The sequence below is a fragment of the Vipera ursinii genome (genome assembly GCF_947247035.1).
Source record: "Vipera ursinii genome assembly, chromosome: 6".
Lineage (NCBI taxonomy): Eukaryota > Metazoa > Chordata > Lepidosauria > Squamata > Viperidae > Vipera > Vipera ursinii.
In genome coordinates, this window is record NC_139515.1 from 81,571,375 (window position 1) to 81,592,791 (window position 21,417).

Below are 21,417 nucleotides of genomic sequence, written 5' to 3' on the forward strand. Positions count from 1 at the left end.
GGAAGGCATATTCACTTAACAACCATGTTGCTAACTTAACAGCTGCAATGAATCACTTAACAACTGTGGCAAGGAGGGTGGTAAAATGGGACAAAATCCACTGAACAACTCTCTTCCTTAGCAACATAAAGTTTGGGTTCAATTATGGTCGCAAGTTGAGGACTATCTGTACACACATGTAGCTTGATCCACCAAAACTCCCAACATTGGGGAATTACTGCATTTAATGGCAAACATCAGATATGAACTGGGGGCTCAAACAGCCCCCGCCTCTTGAAGATAAGAGGCTTCGGTGGGAAGGAACCACAGTGAAAAATCAAGAAAATATTGCAAAGATAATGAGGACAGCTTAAAAGCTTAGCTTTAAAGACAGAATGTTCCTATCAATTAAAATAACTTTAGAGGTATGTTTGGAGGTATTATATTTTTCAGCTATCAAAGCTGCCTTTCTCATGATCTTCAAGAGAAAAAGAGAACGCAACAAATCTCTATTTTCTTCTGGTGACATGATCAGGCACCGACATTTTGTACTGTGACAAGCTGGCAGTTGTGAAGTTCCCTGCATATTAAGCCCCACTGTTTCCTCTGTTTTTCAGTTAAAATTGCTGTCTAATTTTAGTAGTTATTCAAACTGACTAGTGTGGGTATATGTAAATGCAACTGTTTATATGTAATTATAATAGCAGCGGATTTATTAGGTAGTTTGAGTAAGAGAAAGAGAGAGAGAGGGAGAGAGAGAGAGAAAGAAAAAGAAAGAAAGAGGAGGGAGGAAGGATGAGAGAGAAGGGAGGGAGGGAGGGAAGAAGGAAGGAAGGAAGGAAGGAAGGAAGGAAGGAAGGAAGGAAGGAAGGAAGGAAGGAAGGAAGGAAGGAAGGGAGGAAGGACCAAAATTTCATTTGAGGGTGTGATGCTTTTTTTCACTCAGATTTTATTTGTATTTTTCTTTCACTGGATTTTTCTTAAAAAGTGCTCACCTATTTTGCTTAGGTAATACATTTGTTAGCAAGGAGTTTGACTGTTTGATTTTCAGAGAAAATCTGAAGCAGGAATTTGACAATAGGAATTTGACAATACCTTCCAGATTGCAATGCTCAGCTCAATCCCCTTTAAGCCCAGCCCAAACTACAAGTATTTGTTCTTTTGGTGTACCAACAAATTAAAAAAGATCCATTCTGATACAACTAATTAAACCAGCCACGTAAACCTCATTACAATCAAAATTGTAAATTTAATAATACTAAAATGTAAAACAATGGAACAAAACAGTTAAACAGAAGTTAGAAGATCAGCAACAATTACATGCTTCAATGCAATGAGTTCTTTCTTAAATAGGCTATTCTGCAAATCAGGATAGTGATCGAGAAACAGAGATTCTAGGCTATCTCTTCTGAACTCAAGAGATCATGTAGAGCAATGAAATCACTATCCCAGGTGTTAGAGAGGGAGATCAAAGGAAAAAAGAAATCTTTGTTCTAGTCCTGGTCCTCTGCATAAATCAGCTGAAGGAAGATCTGGATGTCAGAAATGGGCAGCGTGAAACACTCAGCATCAACATAAAGTGGCCTTGAAGTCATGCACATCCTAGCATTCAAGTTCCAGTCTAATCCATAGTCTGAAATCTGCAGAAAGAAATTTTTTTTTTACATTGTGGGATATATCCATCCAGCTCTGACGCTCGTGCAGAGACACACACTCCCATTCATCTGGAAGCAGCATTTTGGAAAAGGTTTTTTTGTTTTGTTTTTTAATTTTAATTTCCAAACTCATCTAAAGGAGGAGAAGTCACAATTTCTTTTGCTTCCAGGTTGATAAGACACACAGTCACTGCCCTTGCCACTTGGAGGGACCCACAATCATTCTCTGGTATGCCAACCTGACTTCAGCAATGTGGTCGCTTTGTGTTTTTCAACAAGTCTCCCCTCCTACCGGGTCAATATGTTATCTCAGACATGTCAAACACAAGGCCCGGGGGCCGGATCCAGCCCGCGAAGTGGTTTCATGTGGCCCGTGAAGCCATCCTGGAAACAGTGAGGGAACGGCCCCCACTGCCTTGGCCCTGGCCCAGAGACCCTCCTCCTGCCAGAGACCCTCAGATCTGTCCCACTCCTGCCCAGGCCCCTATAGGCACCCTTGATGCGAACGATGTAGAGCTGGCCACGCCCACCCAGTAGGCCATACGCACTCTAGCCACACCCACCCAGTAGGCCACGCCCACCCTGGCCATACCCACCCGGCCCCTTGAGGGCAACCGCAATGCTGATGCGGCCCTCCATGAAATTGAGTTTGACACCCCTGTGCAGGTAGCTCGATTAAAAGGACGATAAATATGTTCACCACTGTCGACCTTCATTGCAGAATCCCCCAACTGAAATGCCAACTGAGGGCAGAGAGGGTGGTGAAGACATCTTCTCTAAGAGTGTGGCTATTATGGGCTATCCAAGGAATTGTCTTGGGGCGGGAGTTGGGGAGCTCTGTTCTGGATATTTGCAAAGTGAATTGCTTTGGGTTGCAGCTGGGTTGCAACTTCGACACTTGCTTCAAATTCCACGTTTCCCCTCTTGCGTATTTCCATAGTTTTCTTTCATAGCAGGTTACTTACTGCTTTCTCTAAGTCAGGGTTCCCTAATCCCTGGTCTGTGGACCGGCACCAGGGGCCGCAGCATGCCAGAAACCGGGCCACGCAAACAAGCGAAGCCCCATGAGTGGGATACAGGCAGCATCCGAAACCACACCCCATCTGGTCCACGGAAAAACCTCTCTCCACAGAACTGGTTCCTGGTGCCCAAAATATTGGAGGCTGCTAGTCTAAATGCTTTGATAAATTAAATTTAAAAGATATGACGTTAATCAGTATTTCTGAACAGCTCACCTTGCAACTGAGAAAGAGGCAGCTATACTATTGTGAGGGGGAACAAAGAGGAAAAAGAGCTAAATTCTTTAAAAGAACTTTTTCAGTAAAATATTCTTTCTAATGATTTCCATGTCCAGGTATCAAATCCATCATTATAGCAATACCTTAGCAACAACAACAACAACAGCACTTAAGACTTATATACCGCTTTATAGTGCTTTATAGCCCTCTCTAAGCAGTTTAGTGGGTCAGCATATTGCCTCCAACAATCTGGGTTCTCATTTTACCAATCTCAGTAGGATGGAAGGCTGAATCAACCTCAGTAGGATGGAAGGCTGAGTCAGCCAGGCTCGAACTTCGGACTGTGGGCAAAGTCAGCCTGCAATACTGCACTTAACTATTGTGGCCCTACGGCTTCTTAGTCACCACTACTGTTTGAAGTGAAAACCAGAAAAGTTTCTTCTTAACTACAAACAGGTTATCCTGTGCCATTCTTCTCTTCACACAAAGCATGGCAACTACATTTTTGTGGGTTTCAATAAACTCAGGCATGGCAAATATATATATTGTGGATTTCATTAAAGCGAGGCATGGGAGGCAGTGTTACTGGATTGACAGCGTGGATATTATTTACTTGTATTTTCAAAAATAATGCCATGCATTACGTATATTTTCTTGTGGGAACTTTTGCCACTTAACTTTTTTTAGTCTGGGAATTATAGACAACAAGGAGGCCTCACATTCATAAAACGCTGCAAAGCAATTTTATACATGCCTTCAGGAGCTGGAGGGTTTTTTGTTCCCCGTGAGCTGATGTTTCCTTCAAGAACTCAACAACGGTGTGACTTTTGAGAGTCAGCCAAGAGGATGACCCCCACATATTGGTGAAAGAAACCCAAGGGCACGTGGGAAGTGTAGTAGAGATAAGGTAAACATGGGGCAAAACAGTGAGGGATTGAACATGGAGACTGGATAGAGAGGGAAGCCAAGCATATACAGTGCATGAATGAGAGATCAAGGCACATACATTGAGTAGATGTGACAAGTTGAGCATATGCAGTGCCTAGTTGGGGAAAATGTCTTTTTACATAAATCTCTCAAAGCAAATAAGTCAAATCTTTACTTGTTTGGAACTCATACTTAGACTGATTTTTTTTAAACTTGTTTTTTTTTCCCTGGCAAGGTTTATATTCTCCCAGTGGAATCGAGAGCTTTTCTTTTAAGTTCCCTTAAAAGAAACCTAGTTTCTTTTGCTAGTTAGTTTTAACAATACTAGGCTCATAATAATTTTTGTCTAGTATTAGTCCAAAAACTGATTAAGTGTAGAGTAGCGGCTTCCTATGTTCCTAGGATTCCAGATATGATCCAGTTGACAAAGTGCAGTAAAAGATGTTGATTTTCGTATTAGTTAGGTGGCATGTCTTCATGGCATGTCTCTTGATTGATCCATAGTTGGTGTGAAAACCACACTTAAACAGGGCTCATCACTGTTGCATTAAGAGTAAACTATTAAATGTCATGTCTCAGTGATTCGAAAGAAGAGGTGGACAATATGTTTATTAGTCGCAAATATTGTTATGACACAAAACGGATGGGGTAGCTAATACTCTAGAAGATCAAAACAAAATTCAGATGACCCTGTTAAGTTTAAGCTAAAAATAACAGAATAAAAATTTATTGCCAGAGTGCCAAATCCTTCACTGAGGGATTCAAATGTGTAGGTATAGGATGGGGGATACTTAACTGGGTGGGAAAATGCAGATGATCACAACTGGAATATGAGTCAGCAGTGAGACTTAGCTTTTAAAAAGACAAATGCAACATATGTTGGCATCAATTGAAATGTACCTTCCGAATTTCAGGAAGTGATACATTTGCTTCATTTAGGCACTAGAACTTAAACCTAAGTTTTCAGAAAGATTCACATCAAATGGAATCGGTACAGAGCAGAAAACTAAGGAAGCTACAAGGAAAAAATAAGGACATCAGCACAGTACTTCCCCCCCCCCCGAGAAAACAAAACTTAAAGGGAATAGCACTTTTCAAGTATTTGAAAAGATGACACGAAGAAGAAGAGCATGACCCCATTTCCTCTTATCCCAGAATAGAGGGTATGTAATAAATTCTAAGAAGGTATAATTTGGTTAAGGTAAAGGTAAAGGTTCCCCTGCACATGCATGCTAGTCGTTTCCGACTCTAGGGGCTGGTGCTCATCTCCGTTTCAAAGCCGAAGAGCCAGCGCTTGTCCAAGTACGTCTCCGTGGTCATGTGGCAAATGCGAATAGATAAATGGGTACCACTTTGGTGAGAAGGGAACAGCTTTCCGTGTGCCTTTGGCATATAGTCATGCTGGCCACATGACCACAGAAAGACTCTTCCGACAACTCCGGCTCCTTCAGCTAGGAAATGGAGATAAGCACCACCCCATAGAGGCAGACATGACTGGACAGGGGGAACATGTTCCTTTAAAGGTAAAGGTAAAGGTTCCTCCGCACATGCGTGCTAGTCGTTTCCGACTCTAGGGGCCAGTGCTCATCTCCATTTCAAAGCCGAAGAGCCAGCGCTTGTCCAAGTACGTCTCCGTGGTCATGTGGCCGGCATGACTAGACGCTAAAGGTGCGTGGAACGCTGTTACCTTCCCACTGTAGTGGTCCCTATTTTTCTACTTGCATTTTTATGTGCTTTCAAACTGCTAGGTTGGCAGAAGCTGGGATGAGTAACAGGCGCTCACTCTGTTCCGCGGCACTCGGGATTCGACCCGCCAAACTGCCGACCATCTGATCGACAAGCTGAGCGTCCCAACCCACTGAGCCACCACGTCCCTAATTGGTTAAAGGCTAGGAAAAACTGAACAACAATAAGAGTAGCACAGGAGTGGTTCCAATTATCCAGAGAGGTGGTGGACTCCCATTCACCAAAGACTTTCAAGCAAAGGCTTGACAGTCCTCAGTCTGAGATGCTTTGATTTGAATTCCTGTATTGAGCAGAGGGTCAGACTTGATGGTTTCAATGACCTGTGTCAGTCCTCTAATCCTATGAATCTCTGACTTTCAACTGACAACTGTCCCTCTTTTGGGCCAGAAATAACAATATGTATGGGAGAAAAAGAACCATCCATGGGGGCAATTATTATCAGAGTTTACCTAGGTAAGTGAGAATGACTTGAAAATGCTGCTTTGGACATGGAGTTTCCCCAAATTCATGTTCATTGCATTGATGACACTGTCTACCAGCTCGTCCTCTGCCGTCCTCCTCCTCCTTTGCCTTCCAACTTTTACAGCCTCAGGGAAGTCCTCTCTTCTCATTAGGTGGCCAAAGTATTTGAGCTTCAGCTTCAGTCTCCACCCTTCCAAAGAACAGTTAAGGTTGATTTCCTTTAGGACCAACTGATTGGATCTCCTCGCAGTCCCAGGGACTCTCAAGAGTCTTCTCCAACACCACAATGTGAAAGCATCCTTCACCGAAGACTTTCGAGCAAAGGCTGGAGAGTCATCAGTCTGAGAATCAAGTCTCCTTTTAGCCTTTGGCATTGTGGTGTTGAGGCTGGGCAGTTAACTGTGTCTTGTCGAATTCAGTTTCAGAGAAAAAGAAAAGTAATAGGAAGATAGACAATTCATAGATCCATACATAACCGGAAAGAACAGATAGACGGGGGGGAGGGGGAATCCCATTTTCAACATCCATCAGATCCATGCCAAGAGGATTTGGAATCTCAAATTAGCACAAACTGGATTGCACTTTATCTGTCTGTCTGTCTGCCTCTGTGTTACGTATGTGTACACTTTGAGAGCAAGCAACTAAATTTCATTTTTAATGTGTGCCAATGTGCCCACAGTAAAAAAAAATGACAAAAAATGACAATAAAGGTTATCTTATCTATCTATCTATCTATCTATCTATCTATCTATCTATCATCTATCTAGCTATCTATGTGTGTTAAGTATGTGTACACTTTGAGAGCAAGCAACTAAATTTCATTTTTAATGTGTGCCAATGTGCCCACAGTAAAAAAATGACAAAAAATGACAATAAAGGTTATCTTATCTATCTATCTATCTATCTATCTATCTATCTATCTATCTATCTATCTATCTATCATCTATCTAGCTATCTAGCTATCTATGTGTGTTACGTATATGTACACTTTGAGAGCAAGCAACTAAATTTCATTTTTAATGTGTGCCAATGTGCCCACAGTAAAAAAAAATGACAAAAAATGACAATAAAGGTTATCTTATCTATCTATCTATCTATCTATCTATCTATCTATCTATCTATCTATCATCTATCTAGCTATCTATGTGTGTTAAGTATGTGTACACTTTGAGAGCAAGCAACTAAATTTCATTTTTAATGTGTGCCAATGTGCCCACAGTAAAAAAATGACAAAAAATGACAATAAAGGTTATCTTATCTATCTATCTATCTATCTATCTATCTATCTATCTATCTATCTATCTATCTATCTATCTATCTATCTATCATCTATCTATCATCTATCTAGCTATCTAGCTATCTATGTGTGTTACGTATATGTACACTTTGAGAGCAAGCAACTAAATTTCATTTTTAATGTGTGCCAATGTGACCACAGTAAAAAAAATGACAAAAATGACAATAAAGGTTATCTTATCTATCTATCTATCTATCTATCTATCTATCTATCTATCTATCTATCTATCTATCTATCTATCTGCCATGTCATATCCAATGACATTAGACAATTAGCCCTATTGAGACCCTTATATTAACAATGTACTTCATGTGTGGTCAGAATTCAAAAACCACTCATAACACAGTCCTTTATTTGAACAAAACAGTTTGCTTGAGACCTGCATAGGAGGGTCTGACTGAAGTCAAACGTAAGGGGTGACCCAGTTATTCCTTTCCATTCTTTTTTATTTAATCTGTTTCTTTGATTCCGTTTTTGCATACGGTTTTATTAAAGTTCCGTGTTTTGTATTCTGTATTTCGAGACGGCCTACTGGCTAATCAACAATAAAGTTATCGAACGGAAAGTAAAAGTTAGCACCCAGAGTCTATTGAGGTCCTTGCCCTGGACAGAAAAGTACTGAGGATCCTGCAGGAAACTCATTACTATGTGCATGTATTCATAGATCAAGAACCTTGGATAGGCAGCAAAGGTAGGACAATTTTAAAAAAAAAAAAGGAAGGAGGGGGAATAATTAAATCATTGGAGGGGGGGTGCTGTTGTGTGCTGCAAAAGGCTTTTTCTGCTCAGCTTTACAAGGCACGTCGGCTTGGAACCGTACCCAGATCTCATTTCTGATTCTCTCCTCTTTCTCCTTTTGCCTTTTGTTTGTGTGTCTCTGTGTGTGTGTGTGTGTGTGTGTGTGTTTGTGTGTGTCACCATATGATGCTCAGGGACTCCAGAGAGCCTAGCTGAGAAAGAGAGGCAGCTTATGGGCATGATCAATCAGCTGACCAGTTTGCGGGAACAGCTGCTGGCGGCTCACGACGAGCAGAAGAAATTGGCGGCCTCGCAAATTGAGAAGCAGCGCCAGCAAATGGAGCTGGCCAAGCAGCAGCAAGAACAGGTGAGCAGTTATTAAAAGGGACTTTTAATCTAGTCCTGCTCTGGCATCGGGGAGCAGGAGATTAGCACTCTATTAACGCGTCTTTATTTCTAAGAGGGCTGAAATATTCACAGATCTGTTCCCAGAATGGAACTCGGGGGCTGGAAGTTGTGTTTTTTTTTTTTTACGTTAAATGGAGTATACAACAGGAGGTGTTATTTTCAGCATGCAGTGGAAGAGAGGAACAGATTCCAGAGTTTTTAAATATAATGATATATTGTCCAAATTATGCAGTGAGTGTTACAAGTGGGGTTCTTAAAGCCACCCCCAAGCCCTGCCCTTACCTCCCCTGCCCCAAAGCTGCTGCCGGCGTCAACTCCCCTCCGCCCTGTGCGTTCCCACAGAGAGGGCCTCCTCAGGGTGCCTCCGGTAAGGGAATGCCGACTGGTGGCCCCCAGGGGGAGGGCCTTCTCTGTGGGCGCTCCGGCATTATGGAATCAACTGCCGGTGGAGCTCCGGATGACATCAGACCTCCGAACCTTCCGTCGCGACCTGAAGACCCACCTATTTGAATTAGCTGGTCTGGCCTGATGGGGGAACATGGGCTTTTAAAATTGTTGTTCTTAGCATTGTATTATTGTTTTTTAACTGGGCATTGGTTTAATCTTATTTTAACTTTTGTATCGTAATTTATATATGCCCTGTGAACCGCCCTGAGTCCCTAGGGAGAAGGGCGGTATACAAATTAAATAAAATCTAAATCTAAATCTAAGGGGTGACCCCCATGTAGCCTTATCAAAAGGGTAGGGTTGAGGGACAAGATTATGGGCAAGGCACCTTAAACATCCGTTGCTCCCCACTCTTTCAGCTTAAGCCCATTTAAATCTGACTCCATTAAACTGTATAATACAGGCAGTCCTCGACTTGCGATTTCAGTTGAGCCCAAAATTTCTGTTGCTAAGTGAGACACTTGTGAAGTGAGTTGTGCCTCACTTTACGACCTTTCTTGCCATACCGTAGTTGTTAAGGGAATCACTGCAATTGTCAAGTTATCAACACAACGGTTAAGTGAACCTGGCTTCCCCATTGGCAGAAGGTCACCAAAGGGGATCGCATGATTCCGGGACTCTGCAACCGTCATAAATAGGAGTCAGTTGCCAAGTGTCTGAATTTTGATGATGTTTTCATGAGGATGATGCAAAGGTTGCAAGTGTGAAAAATAGTCACATCTTACTGTTTTCAGTGCTGTTGCAGCTTCAAATCGTCACTAAACAAACTGTTGTAAGTTGAGGACTACCTGCACTTGGGTGCCAATATTTTGAAGGATCATTTTAACTTTAAATTTCATCTTTCCCTCCCGGGTCTCCCTAAGATGACTTTGTCTCTTTATCCATTTCTATCAAAAAACCTGAACTGACACCTACTTGCTATGACCGTCAAGATCAGGGGTCTTCAAGCTTGGCCCATTTATGACTTGTGGACTTCAACTGCCAGAAATCCTCAGCCAGGCACGCTGGCTGAGGAATTCTGGGGGTTGAAGTCTACAAGTCATAAAAGGGCCAAGTTTGAAGACCCCTGGTCAAGATGAATGTCATCTGTTTTGTTTCTGATTCGGCCGTCATTTCTTCCACTCTTCCAGGGTACCAGCGCTTGGCCTTCCCAGTCTAACCGCACCCTCTCCCTTTGATCTTACCGTCTTTCAATGCAATCATAAAGAACGGGGGAAGCGGTGTGCTGCAAAATTGAATACAGGACTTTGGCATTATCTTGGTGTGCCCGAAGGCCACTGACACCAGAGACCAAAAAAAAAAAAAAATTCTCAGGTGATAGCGATAACAAGTGTGGGCAATCCAACTTATTTGGAGAGCACCAGACTGGGGAATGTTATGGTCAGTATAGGACAGGGGTGTCAAACTGCTGGCCTGCGGGCCGGATGCATCACGACGAAACCGCGCCCACCCCATTGCCGGCAATGGGGAAAAAGCTCCGCTACGTCGCATGACGTCACATGACATCGCGAGTTTGACATGTCTGGTATAGCAGATAGTTTGGAGCTGGTCATTAATGGCTCCTTGTCTGTTCCTCCATTTGTACAGTATATATCTTCATCAGCTTTCAGAGGCACCACATGACTCAATTTCTGTCTGTACAAAAATCTCAGGGGTTCCTACGTATGTCCCTTATTTGCCATAGAGGTGATCCTCATCTTACGACCACAATGCAGCCCAAAATTTCCATTGCTAAGCAAGGCAGTTGTTAAGTGAGCCGTGCCCATTTTACAACCATCTCTGACCATGGTTGTTAAGCAAATCACTGCAATTGGTCAATGAATCATGCGGTCGTTAAGCAAATCTGACTTCCCCCGTTGACTTGGTTTGTCAGAAGCCAGCTGGGAAAATTTCAATTGATGATAATAATAATCATATGACTTCAGGACAGTGCAAGCTGTCATAAATTCACGCCAGTTGCCAAGTGCCCCAAATTTTGAGCGTGTGACCACGGGGATGCTGCAACAGTCATAAGTGTGAAAAACGGTCCTAAATCACTTATTTTCAATGCTGCTGTGACTTCAAATGATCGTTAAGTGAATGGCTATAAGCCGAGGACTGCCTGTACTTAAAACGTCTTCAGAATGAATGACTTGATCATGCAAAAAGTGTTTCTACATAGATGTTTGGCTTCTGATGCTTTCTCGTACTGTCATAATATGTGCAGTAAAATCTCGAGTCTTCTTCCGTTCTGAAATGCATTGGGTACATTCACTGGAGACTCCTACCCTTGCTTAACTGAACCATGGTTTATTCAGCTCAATTTTTGGTGTTTGCCTATCACACTCAACCATAAGCAATAAGGATATGGATTTGCATGACATACTAAACCAACGTCATTATCTAGCTTAGGGGTAGGCAACCTCGGCTCTTTTATGACTCATGGACTTCAACTCCCAGAATTCCTGAGTCAGCAGCTGACTCAGGAATTCTGGGAGTTGAAGTCCATGAGTCATAAAAGAGCTGAGGTTGCCTACCCCTGATCTAGCTGATGGATGACAGTCAGAGGAGGCAAGCACCAAATTCCACTTCAGCAAAATTGAAGTCTTCCTGAATCTAGGACTAGAATTCATTTAAAGTGGAGTAAAAATGGGCCTCCTTCCAAATTGGACTAGCTGACCTAGAATGATGGAAATTGGAATTTGGTAACTTTCATCCATGGCTTAAACCAGTATTTCTCAACCTTGGCAGTTTGATGATGTGTCGATGGGGGGGGGGAGGGGAACAGAATTCCCTCCAGCTGGCAGGGGAATTCTGGGAGTTGAAGTCTATCCATCTTCAAGCTGCCAAGGTTGAGAAACACTTATTTAAACTAAATATGTGAGGGATCTTCCATTTGGATGGATCAAGAGATGTTCTTTCCCCCCTTTAATCCATTCTGAAATTTTCTCCACCTCATTTACAAAATAGTTTATAATTTTTAAAATTTTAATTTAAGTTATTACATTTAATAATAGTTTCGAATTTAATAATAAAGTAATTTTTATTACATGCAAACCAAAAAAAAAGCCTTCTTTATCCACACTGAACAAAGTCAAGATAATTTTGTAGCGAAGAATGAACACAGGGCAAAAAAAAAATATGGAGATATAATCAGCAACTTGGGCACAATTAAAAAGGGAGTTAAACGAATTTATGGGGCTCAAAGTGATTGGTGACTGCTTATCATTATGATGGGGAATGTCAGCTTCTAATGCTATCCATAGTCAAGGAACACAAGTCAGAAAATGCTACTGCTTTCATGGGTATTTAGCGCTGTGTCATCCATCTGGAGCCTTCTAATATTCTTAGAATTGGATGAGAAAATATCTTCCAGCCGCCATCACCCCCCAAATCACTTTTTTTTTCAGTCTAAGAACAAGTTTTCAACTATGACTGCTACACATAAACAATAGTTTACTGAGTAATAGAATGGATGTATCAATTGTTTTAATTTGAACCAGACTGTTTATGGGCCAAGGTCTGAACACACTTGAGAAACATCTGTCTTTCGAGGCAGACACGCACAGATGCAAACATACATACGCGCGCGCACTATTAAATTACTTGTACATGTGTTGACCCCTACAGATTGCAAGACAGCAGCAGCAACTTCTGCAGCAACAACACAAAATCAACCTGCTTCAACAACAGATCCAGGTCAGACATTATGAATCTGTCTGTTATTTTAACTATTCAAGTCCGTTTTCCATTCTTTTGCACTGTCTTCAATTGAGAGATGCAGGGCCCGCCATTAGCAGAGCGGTCCCCATAATACGTAGATGAATGTCAGGTTCAAGTTCAGGTGAGTGGCTTGAGATCCACGGTGTCTTATCTGTTCACAATGGTTGAATTCTATAGGAGTGAGGCCCATTGAAAGCTGGATGGAAGGGGCTGAGGAGACATATGGGTTGAAGCAGACAGAGCTCAAGCTCAGCTAATTTAAATGCGTCTTCGCAATGTCAGTAACTACAGCTGATTTTCTGTGACGTGTGGTGTTGAATGAACAGCTGCCTTTCTTGGAAAAACATCTGCAGAGGCTTTTGGAGACACATGTATCCCAGCCGTGAAAACCCCATTCATTTGCTAGGTAGCTGGCGCATGGCTTCCGTACCTAAATGAACGGGCCATGTAGTCTTCCTTCTCACGATGGGAAGCTGATTCACACCGAAACTTTTTTTGTGCGGGGGGGGGGAAATCACAGAATGTGGGCAGTGCCATCTGTCACGTGGCCAAAGCACACAGGTGATGGGGGATTATTTCTTCTTGTGGCTGTAAATCCAAGATCCTATTCTGTGACAGTAGGTAGGATGAAGTTTAGAAAACAATACAGATCTCCTTGCGCGCTCTTCTAAGGAGGAGGCTTATGCCAATGTCCTTACTATGTCCTTTGATTGGTTGACATTTCTCACGTAATAAAAAGAGAAGAGAGAGAGAGGGGGAAAAATATGTTTTCTGTGCATTGGGGAAATTATGGCTGTAAACAGGTTCAGCAAAGGATATTTTCTGGAAACATTTTTACTACTAGAAGTAGTAGCTTACCCATCATGTTCAGCGCTGGGGAAGATTTGCCCTTAGTTCGTCGCCGTTTGGAGCACTTTTCCAACTGCTTTTCGAAATTCTGCTCATTCTGATTACAAAGTTGACCAAATGGTGAGAAAATGACTCTAAAATGATACGATCAGTCATAAGACATCTTGATTTGATTATTTAAGATGCAGACAACAGCAACTTCTGTTTCTCCTCCTCCTCCTCCTCCTCCTCCTCCTCCTCCTCCTCCTCCTCCTCCTCCTCCTCCTCCTCCTCCTCCTCCTCCTCCTCCTCTGTTTTAAAATTCTACTTCCTGGAGCCATTTTTTCTATTAAAGCTTACTAAGATATAATTCTTGTGTATTCTGTGTGAAGTGTTCATTGATTTTAATTGACATTTCATAAACTGTCCTAATTTTTTGAGAGTTGTATTGTCAGAGGATTGATCGGTTGACTGACTGATTTGATTTATAGAGCTGCTCCTCTGTCATATGTGGCTTACAATTCAATAAATAAAATTCATAAAACACACTGTATTAAACATAAAAATAAAACACGTAGAGCCGGCCATCATCCATGAACCAATTATCCCTTCGACCAGGAGACAGCCTCTGTCCCACTCCAGGTTCAAGGCCTTATGGAAGGCCCTCGGGGACAAGGACGACCTGAGGGAGGAAGATGTGGGAAAAGTGGGTGCCACAACAGAAAGGTCTCCCCTTCTGCAACCTACAAACCAACAGTACCCAGCTAGGACCAGAGCAAGACAAATGGGGAGAGACAGTACTGTAGGTAACCTGATCCCAAGCCAGCAAGGTCTTTAAAGGTGACAACTACCACCTTGATTTGCACGCACAAACACCCCGGTAGTCAATGCCACTTGCAGAGCGATGGTGTCTCATACTTGAAGTAATCAGTGCCTGTAAGTATCCACAGCACTACATTCCGCACTAGGTACCTGAAGCTTCTGAATGCTGCTCAGGAACAGCCCGTGTAAAAAGCACATTGCAGCAGTCCAGTCAGGACGTTGCAAGGGCACACGTGTCCTTGAGCAGAGCTCCCCAGTCCCGGAATGGGCGCTAATGTACAACCCAAACTTGTGCAAAGGCCTTGTTACCCAGGGCCGCCACCGGAGTTACAGCTTGGCAAACTCCCAAATGCCAAGCCATGGCATACCCTGTTGTGGCTTCTCTTGGCTTCCAGTGAAAGAAAAATACAAATAAAATCTGGGTGAAAAAAAAGCATCACGCCCACTTAATCACCCACTTTTTAAACATCAAATGAAATTTTGGCAGGTCCACAAATTCCTTCCTTCCTTCCTTCCTTCCTTCCTTCCTTCCTTCTTCCTTCCTTCCTTCCTTCCTTCCTTCCTTCCCTCTCTCCCATCCTCCCTCTGTCCCTCCTCTCTCTATATCTTCTTTCTTTCTTTCTTTCTTCTTTCTTTCTTTCTTTCTTTCTTTCTTTCTTTCTTCTTCCTTCCTTCCTTCCTTCCTCCTTCCTTCCTTCCTTCCTTCCTTCCTTCCTTCCTTCCTTCTTTCTTTCTTTCTTTTCTTTCTTTCTTTCTTTCTTTCTTTCTTTCTTTCTCTGTCTATCTCTCTCTTCCTCACTTCCTTCCTTCTTACATCCCTCCCTTCCTCCTTGCTCCCTCCCTTCATCCCTTTTTGTTACTTTATTTTAATTTAACATTTGAACCTTCCAGTGCCCTGAGCTGAGCATGCTAAGCAGTGAAAGTTTTTTTAAACAACAACAACAACAACAACAACAACAGAGGCCCCTTATATCTCGTAGGGCTGATGGTCTACATTTTTGTCTCTCCTACAAGTTTTACACTGGTATCACACCAGAAAGCCAACAAGTGTCTAAACCTAGCAAATTCCCAGCTAACCCAGGGCTTTATTCCGATTGCTATCCGTTCCATCCATCTATCTATATCTACAGACCCTCCTGGGATTTCTCACCTCGTTTCGTATCCAGTGAGGGTTTGGTGGTTTTCCTACAAATGCATTTCCCTGCATTTGAAGATTCAGCCTGCCTTGGAGCAAACATTTCAGTTTCCAGATTTTGTCCTCCTTCGGAAGAAGGGGTGTTTACTTCTCCTGCCCGTGGCTTCTTTTTTTTTTTTTTTTGCAACGCGGCCAACTCCCAGTCATCTCTTACACCGCGGGCATTTTAAAGAATGCTTTATTTTATTTATTTATTTCCCACCATATGCTGTGCATATGGACGGGCCCCGCAGGACGCCAAAGGGGGCGAAGAGAGGGAAAGAAAACTCTTGTCCATTGAACTGACCTACTATGGAGAGCATTAATACGCCATATGATTCGCATCTCAACCATGTGGAGAACATGGAGTCATGAGCACTTTTCCTTGGCAGCCAGAAAAGGCAGTTTCTGCTGAGGGAAGGTGAAAAAGTGTGTGTGTGTGTGTGTGTGTGTGTGTGTGTGTGAGAGAGAGAGAGAGAGAGAGAGAGAGAGAGAGAGAGAGAGAGAGAGAGAGAGAGAGATGATTCAAGCAAAATAACAATAAGTTTTTTTTTTTTTACTGCTGGCTGGTGAAGGAGTTTAGGACGTGGTTTTTTTTTTTTTATATCTCCGTCCGCCCCTAATTGACGATGCTTTAAAATTGAATGACTAGCAGTCAAAACGTGTTTGCTTCAAGCTGAGAAGAAAAATGCCGGTGTCGCTGCTTCCAAACTGATTGGGCTTTGTACACAAGTGACAGCCGCAGTCACTTTGAGTGACTGATAAGTGGGAAGCTTTGCAGCTTTATCAAGGAATGCGCAGTCGAAAAAGAAAAGGACTTTGAGCCGTTCGGATGCGTTGGCATGTTCGGAATCACCTCACATCAGTCAGCCTCGGGGGAGACGTTGCGAAGTAAGTTTTGTACCCCTCCGTCTTGCTGGCTGGAGGGAAAAATCCAGGGTAACAGGGCAACCTCACGCAATTGCAGTTTCCGGGTGTTTCCCGAAAAGGAGTGCATCCTTCTGACGCTCATAGGCCGGTCGGTAGAGTGGGGTGGAAAAGCTTTGCCTAGCCTCCCTTCCCTGTGAATTTTATTTTGAACTGGGTGCTGTCTGAGCTTTCCTTGCAGATGTTTCATTACCCAAACTAGGTGACATCATCAGCACTGAAGATGTTGCCTAGTTTGATAACCAATGTCAGGAAGCATCAAGCAAACGTATGCAGCCAAGGGCACCAGGGACCCCCTGGTTTCAACCCTGAGCTACAAATATTCTCCTTTATTGGTTATTTTGAACTTTCATTCCACTAACTCATGAGTAGGTGGAGCTGCTAATTTGCAAACTGTATGTGCAGTGTTCAAATCACATTGCAGGCAGTGTAGAAGGAGAGGCTCTGCTTTCCAGAACGTGAAGACTTTGAGTGCTTTGAATTGGGTAGAGCAGGGGGTCTTCAGACTTGGCCCTTTTACAATTTGTGGAATTCTGGGAGTTGAAGTCCACAAGTCGTAAAAGGGCCAAGTTTGAAGACCCCTGGCCGATAGAAAGATAGTAGATGCTCCCCTTTAATTCCAAACCTAAAATATTTATTTTGGAGATGGCCTGGTGTGCATGATGCACTTGCTAGCAGCTCTTTAAAGCAGCTGCATCTTTTTCTGGATTTTCTTTTTTCATAGGAGCCACCTGATCCCAGGAAGATACACATTTGAGTTCAGAGGGCAGTAGTGAGATATGACAAGGTATTTTGGGGCAGGTGTGAGTGAGTGCAACCTACTGCACCTATGGTCCCTCCTTAAAGCAGCTGCATCTTTTCCTGGGATCACACAATAGCCAGTCACAGTTCTGGGAAAGCAGACATTTGTGCTGAAAACATATCCTCATCACATAGCATCTTTTCAGTCTCAGATCAAAGCAGATATGGTGTATATCCATGGAGGTACACTGGGTTTTGTGACATTTTGGGTACAGGTAGCGCTCGACTTACAAGCATGACTGAGTCCCAAATTTCCATTGCTAAGCAAGACAGTTGTTAAGTGAGCTTTATCCCATTTTGCGACCTTTCCTGCTACAGTTGTTAAGCGAATCACTGCAGTTGTTAAGTTGGTGACATGATTGTTAAGTGAATCTGGCTTCCCCCGTTGACTCTGCTTGTCAGAGGGTCACAAAAGGTGATCACAAGACCCCGGGACACGGCAACCGTCATAAATAAGAGCCGGTTGCTAAGCATCCGAATTTTGATCACGTGGCCATGGAGATGCTGCGACGGTCGTAAGCGTGAAAAACAGTCAAAAGTCCCTTTTTCCACTGCTGTTGTAACCTTGAACAGTCACTAAATGAACTCCGTAAATGAGGACTACCTGCAAAAGTTAGGCTATAACGAATTCCCGCAAACATCAGTATCCTGAAAACCTGGTTCTTCGAGCTGTTTGGCCCAGACTGAGGGGTTTTAATTTAATTTAATTTAATTGGGTTTTAGTTTAACTTCAGGGACTGTAATTTAATTAATAGTTTTAATTAATTTTAATTTTGTATACTATGTATTTTAATTTCCCTGTAAACCGCCCTGAGTCCTACGGGAATAGGGCGGTATATAAATTTAAATAATAAATAAATAAATAAATAAATCTTCATTTTGCATCTCCACACTGGATCCCTTTTCTTTTAATTTTTCCAAACTGTCATTGTCCGAGGACGTCTCCGTGGTCATGTGGCCGGCATGACTAGACGCCAAAGGCGCACGGAACGCTGTTACCTTCCCACCGTAGTGGTCCCTATTTTTCTACTTCCATTTTTACGTGCTTTCGAACTGCTAGGTTGGCAGAAGCTGGGACGAGTAACGGGATTCGACCCGCCAAACTGCCGACCTTCTGATCGACAAGCTCAGCGTCCTAACCCACTGAGCCACCGCGTCCCTTATTAATATTACTTAATGCTTAATCATATTAAAAATAGGCATAGTTTATTTTTATGCTACCTTCTGGGTGAAGTGAAGTGAAGTCCTGAATTCTGGATGAGGCTGACCATTTTTATTATGTTTGGAACATCTATGGAGTTACAAAATACGATTCTGATTGATGGAGCATTGCCTGGAAAATAGTGCCTTCCCAAAGTGAAGAAATTGACCACCAGCTAAAATAAACAATGCCACATTCTATTAACTTTCGATCCTGTAGGGACAGTTTTGACATCTGCCTGTAGCCTCTTTGCTAACAAACTGCGGAGACTTGTCCCCACTGACTCACAGGAAATGTAAGCGTACCATCATTGTTGAAATCATGGTAGCTTTCCTTTTACACATCATCTCTCTAAAGACGGGCTGTGTCCACTGCTTTTTTATTTTATTTTTAGGGCGTCATTGTTTAGAAAGTTCAATCTGAAGTTCTGTAGAAAGTTTTTTTTTTCTGATTAGTTACATGGTGCATTTGCTAGGGGTGTCTTGTGGAGCCATTCAACTTTGCAGGGATGGTTTTTAATGAGCAATCACGACGGTTTAGAATAGGTGGAGTGTTATGATACAATTTGAAATACGGTTTCATTATTAGAAATTACATTCCTGTCTCAATTCTTCCTTCACACCAGACCCTTTGGTTTTAAGACAGATCATCAACGTTCGCCAAGCAAATTCCCATGGCATTTAGCAGATAGACCAGCAAGGATTTCCCGATATCACATAAAGATATTAATTTTTAGAAATGGACAATTTTTTTTTGCATTGAGTGAATATACAGATGGCATGATTTTGCTGATCACATCCATTCTGAAATACACCCTAAGCTATTTTTCAGCTTATCCTATTTTCAAATGCAATTGTTCTTTGATTTCTTCAATCCCTGATGATACGTCCTAAATGTCATATTTTCTGCAAAAAATAAATAAATAAATGGCGATTTCAATACAACCCATCAGATGCTTATATTTGTGGTCCTTTCTACTTCTGGGATATCCAACTAAATTCCCAGATGCAACTTGGATTTTCCAATATCCCTGATTGTATTGGTAAATCAGAAGGATATGAGTTCTAAACCCACCTTAGATGTGAAAGCCAGCTGGGTGACTGTGGGCCAATCGCCAGGAGATGGTGAGTTCTAGTCTCACTTTAGGCATAAAAGCTGGCTGAGGCACTTTCTCTCAGCCCAACTCACCTCATAGGGCTATTGTTGTTGTTGTTGTTGTGGGGAAAATAAGAGAAGGAAGGTGTGTTGGATATGTTTGCCGCCTTGAGTTATTTGTAAAAAAATATTTGCAGGCTATAAAATAAATAAAAAAAACTATTATAAAAGGGGAAAAGAAATTAGAGTTAGGGTTAGCAGCCTGTTACCTATTGAGATTTTAGTTCCCCCAAAACTAAAAACTAACCCTAACCCTGCATAGTTAATTGCAAGAATTATGGCAAACATCTGGAGGCCATCAGACCCGACCAAGAACTTCTTAGGATTCCCAGAATGGCTGAGCAATAATGTTTCTGACCACGGACCTAATTGGCCTGGAGCCTTGGACTCATTTTTTTTTCAGCCTTTACCCAATTTGCTGAGGTTTCCCCATGAATATTAATCTATTTTTCTCTTGTCTTTATTTTCAAAAAACTAAGAACGGTTCCTTCCTAAGCCCCCAGCCCCCCCCTATTGGAAGTCAGTGAGAATACTCCAGAGTAAGCAGAATAGGCCTTGCACCTAGGGAGGGGGACAAGAGAAGAAAGCCACCAAACCACTTCCATTATTGGTTGGAGGGTTTTCTTCTACACCTATTGTCTGCTTCTCTTTTTTGTTATGCCGTAGCAGGTGTTTCTTTCACTACACCAGAGCTGGCAGTACAAGGGTTTCTTTTGTAATGGCTCCTTGGAGACTTTTGATTAAACTCTTCTTTATGGCGACGATGCCAAGTTGCACACGGAATCTGTGTGGAAACAAATGCTTTCAACTTCTTCATTTATTCTCAATGCTTTTCTTCCCTCTCCTCCCTCTGTTTTCTGCCATTTGCCAGCTAAATCTATAAGCAGATCTTATTCCTGGCCACCAATCCTTTTTTTTTTTTTAAGGGGTGCGGGGGTGGGGGGGGGGGGGGGGAAAGCCTCTTGTTTCAGCCGTCCTGAATGGTTTTCGTTCTTAGCTTGCATGAAAATCAGTGGCGAACGAAAATAATTAAAAAGGAAATACCTGTTTAGGAAATTATTTGTCACTTGTTTAATAATAACGAAAGGAAAAGGCAATAGAATTGCGAGGATGCCCATGCCTGACCTTAAAAAAATAATAATCTACAGTTCAGTTGTGTAAAAAGGGGGCAATTTGACAATCTTGAGAGCTGGTACCAGCTTAAAACGTTCAAAGCTAAACAGAACGTAAAGTTGCTTCCGTAATTTGTCTGAAATGGTATAGGGTTTCCTGCCTGAGCAGGGGGTTGGACTAGATGACCTCCAAGGTCCCTTCCAAATACTACTACTTCTTCTTCTTCTTCTTCTTCTTCTTCTTCTTATTATTATTATTATTATTATTATTATTATTATTATTATTATTCTATCTAATGCAATTCCTAAGGTTAAAATGCAAGCAGATTGGCTGTTTTGAGGAAAATGTTTATCAGAACATCCCTCTTTGGGTAAAGTTTTGGGTAGCTCTGAAATATGAAAATATTTTTAAAAAATGCCAGAAAAATATTGCCCTGATTGGTCCCGCTGAGACTATCAAATCCCTATGTGAACAAAAAATAAATAAATCTAGAATCACATTTCTCTTACATCAGCTCAATCTCCTTTCTTCTCCATGAGATTTGAACATAGCGAAACCTCCGCAGCTATTACCTTAAAGCCATGTCAATCAGTGTATATTTTCTGATTGTTTAAAATCATTTTGGAGAAAAGAAATAAAGAAAAAAAAGGGGGGGGACAGAATGGACGGTCACACTTTTTAGAGATTTGGAAGGAAGGACTTGAATGTTCAGAAAACAGTGAAGTCAAAATATTTGGATGTAAAGAAGGGAAAAGCAGAGAGATCTCTATTTTCTTGAGCCAAAAAAAAAATCGTGT

At 42.1% G+C, this 21,417-nt stretch overlaps 1 protein-coding gene across 2 annotated transcripts in view; it reads left to right on the forward strand.

The window, feature by feature from the left end:
* The window catches only part of SOX5 (SRY-box transcription factor 5), a gene marked incomplete at its 5' end in the record, with an annotated part of 496,539 nt that overhangs the window by 238,358 nt on the left and 236,764 nt on the right, over nucleotides 1-21,417 (forward strand). For both annotated transcript variants that reach the window (XM_083365302.1, XM_083365301.1), the window contains 2 exons: nucleotides 8,237-8,409; nucleotides 12,507-12,575. In XM_083365302.1, the coding sequence (XP_083221428.1) occupies nucleotides 8,237-8,409; nucleotides 12,507-12,575 (242 nt within the window). The remainder of the gene's footprint in view (nucleotides 1-8,236; nucleotides 8,410-12,506; nucleotides 12,576-21,417) is intronic.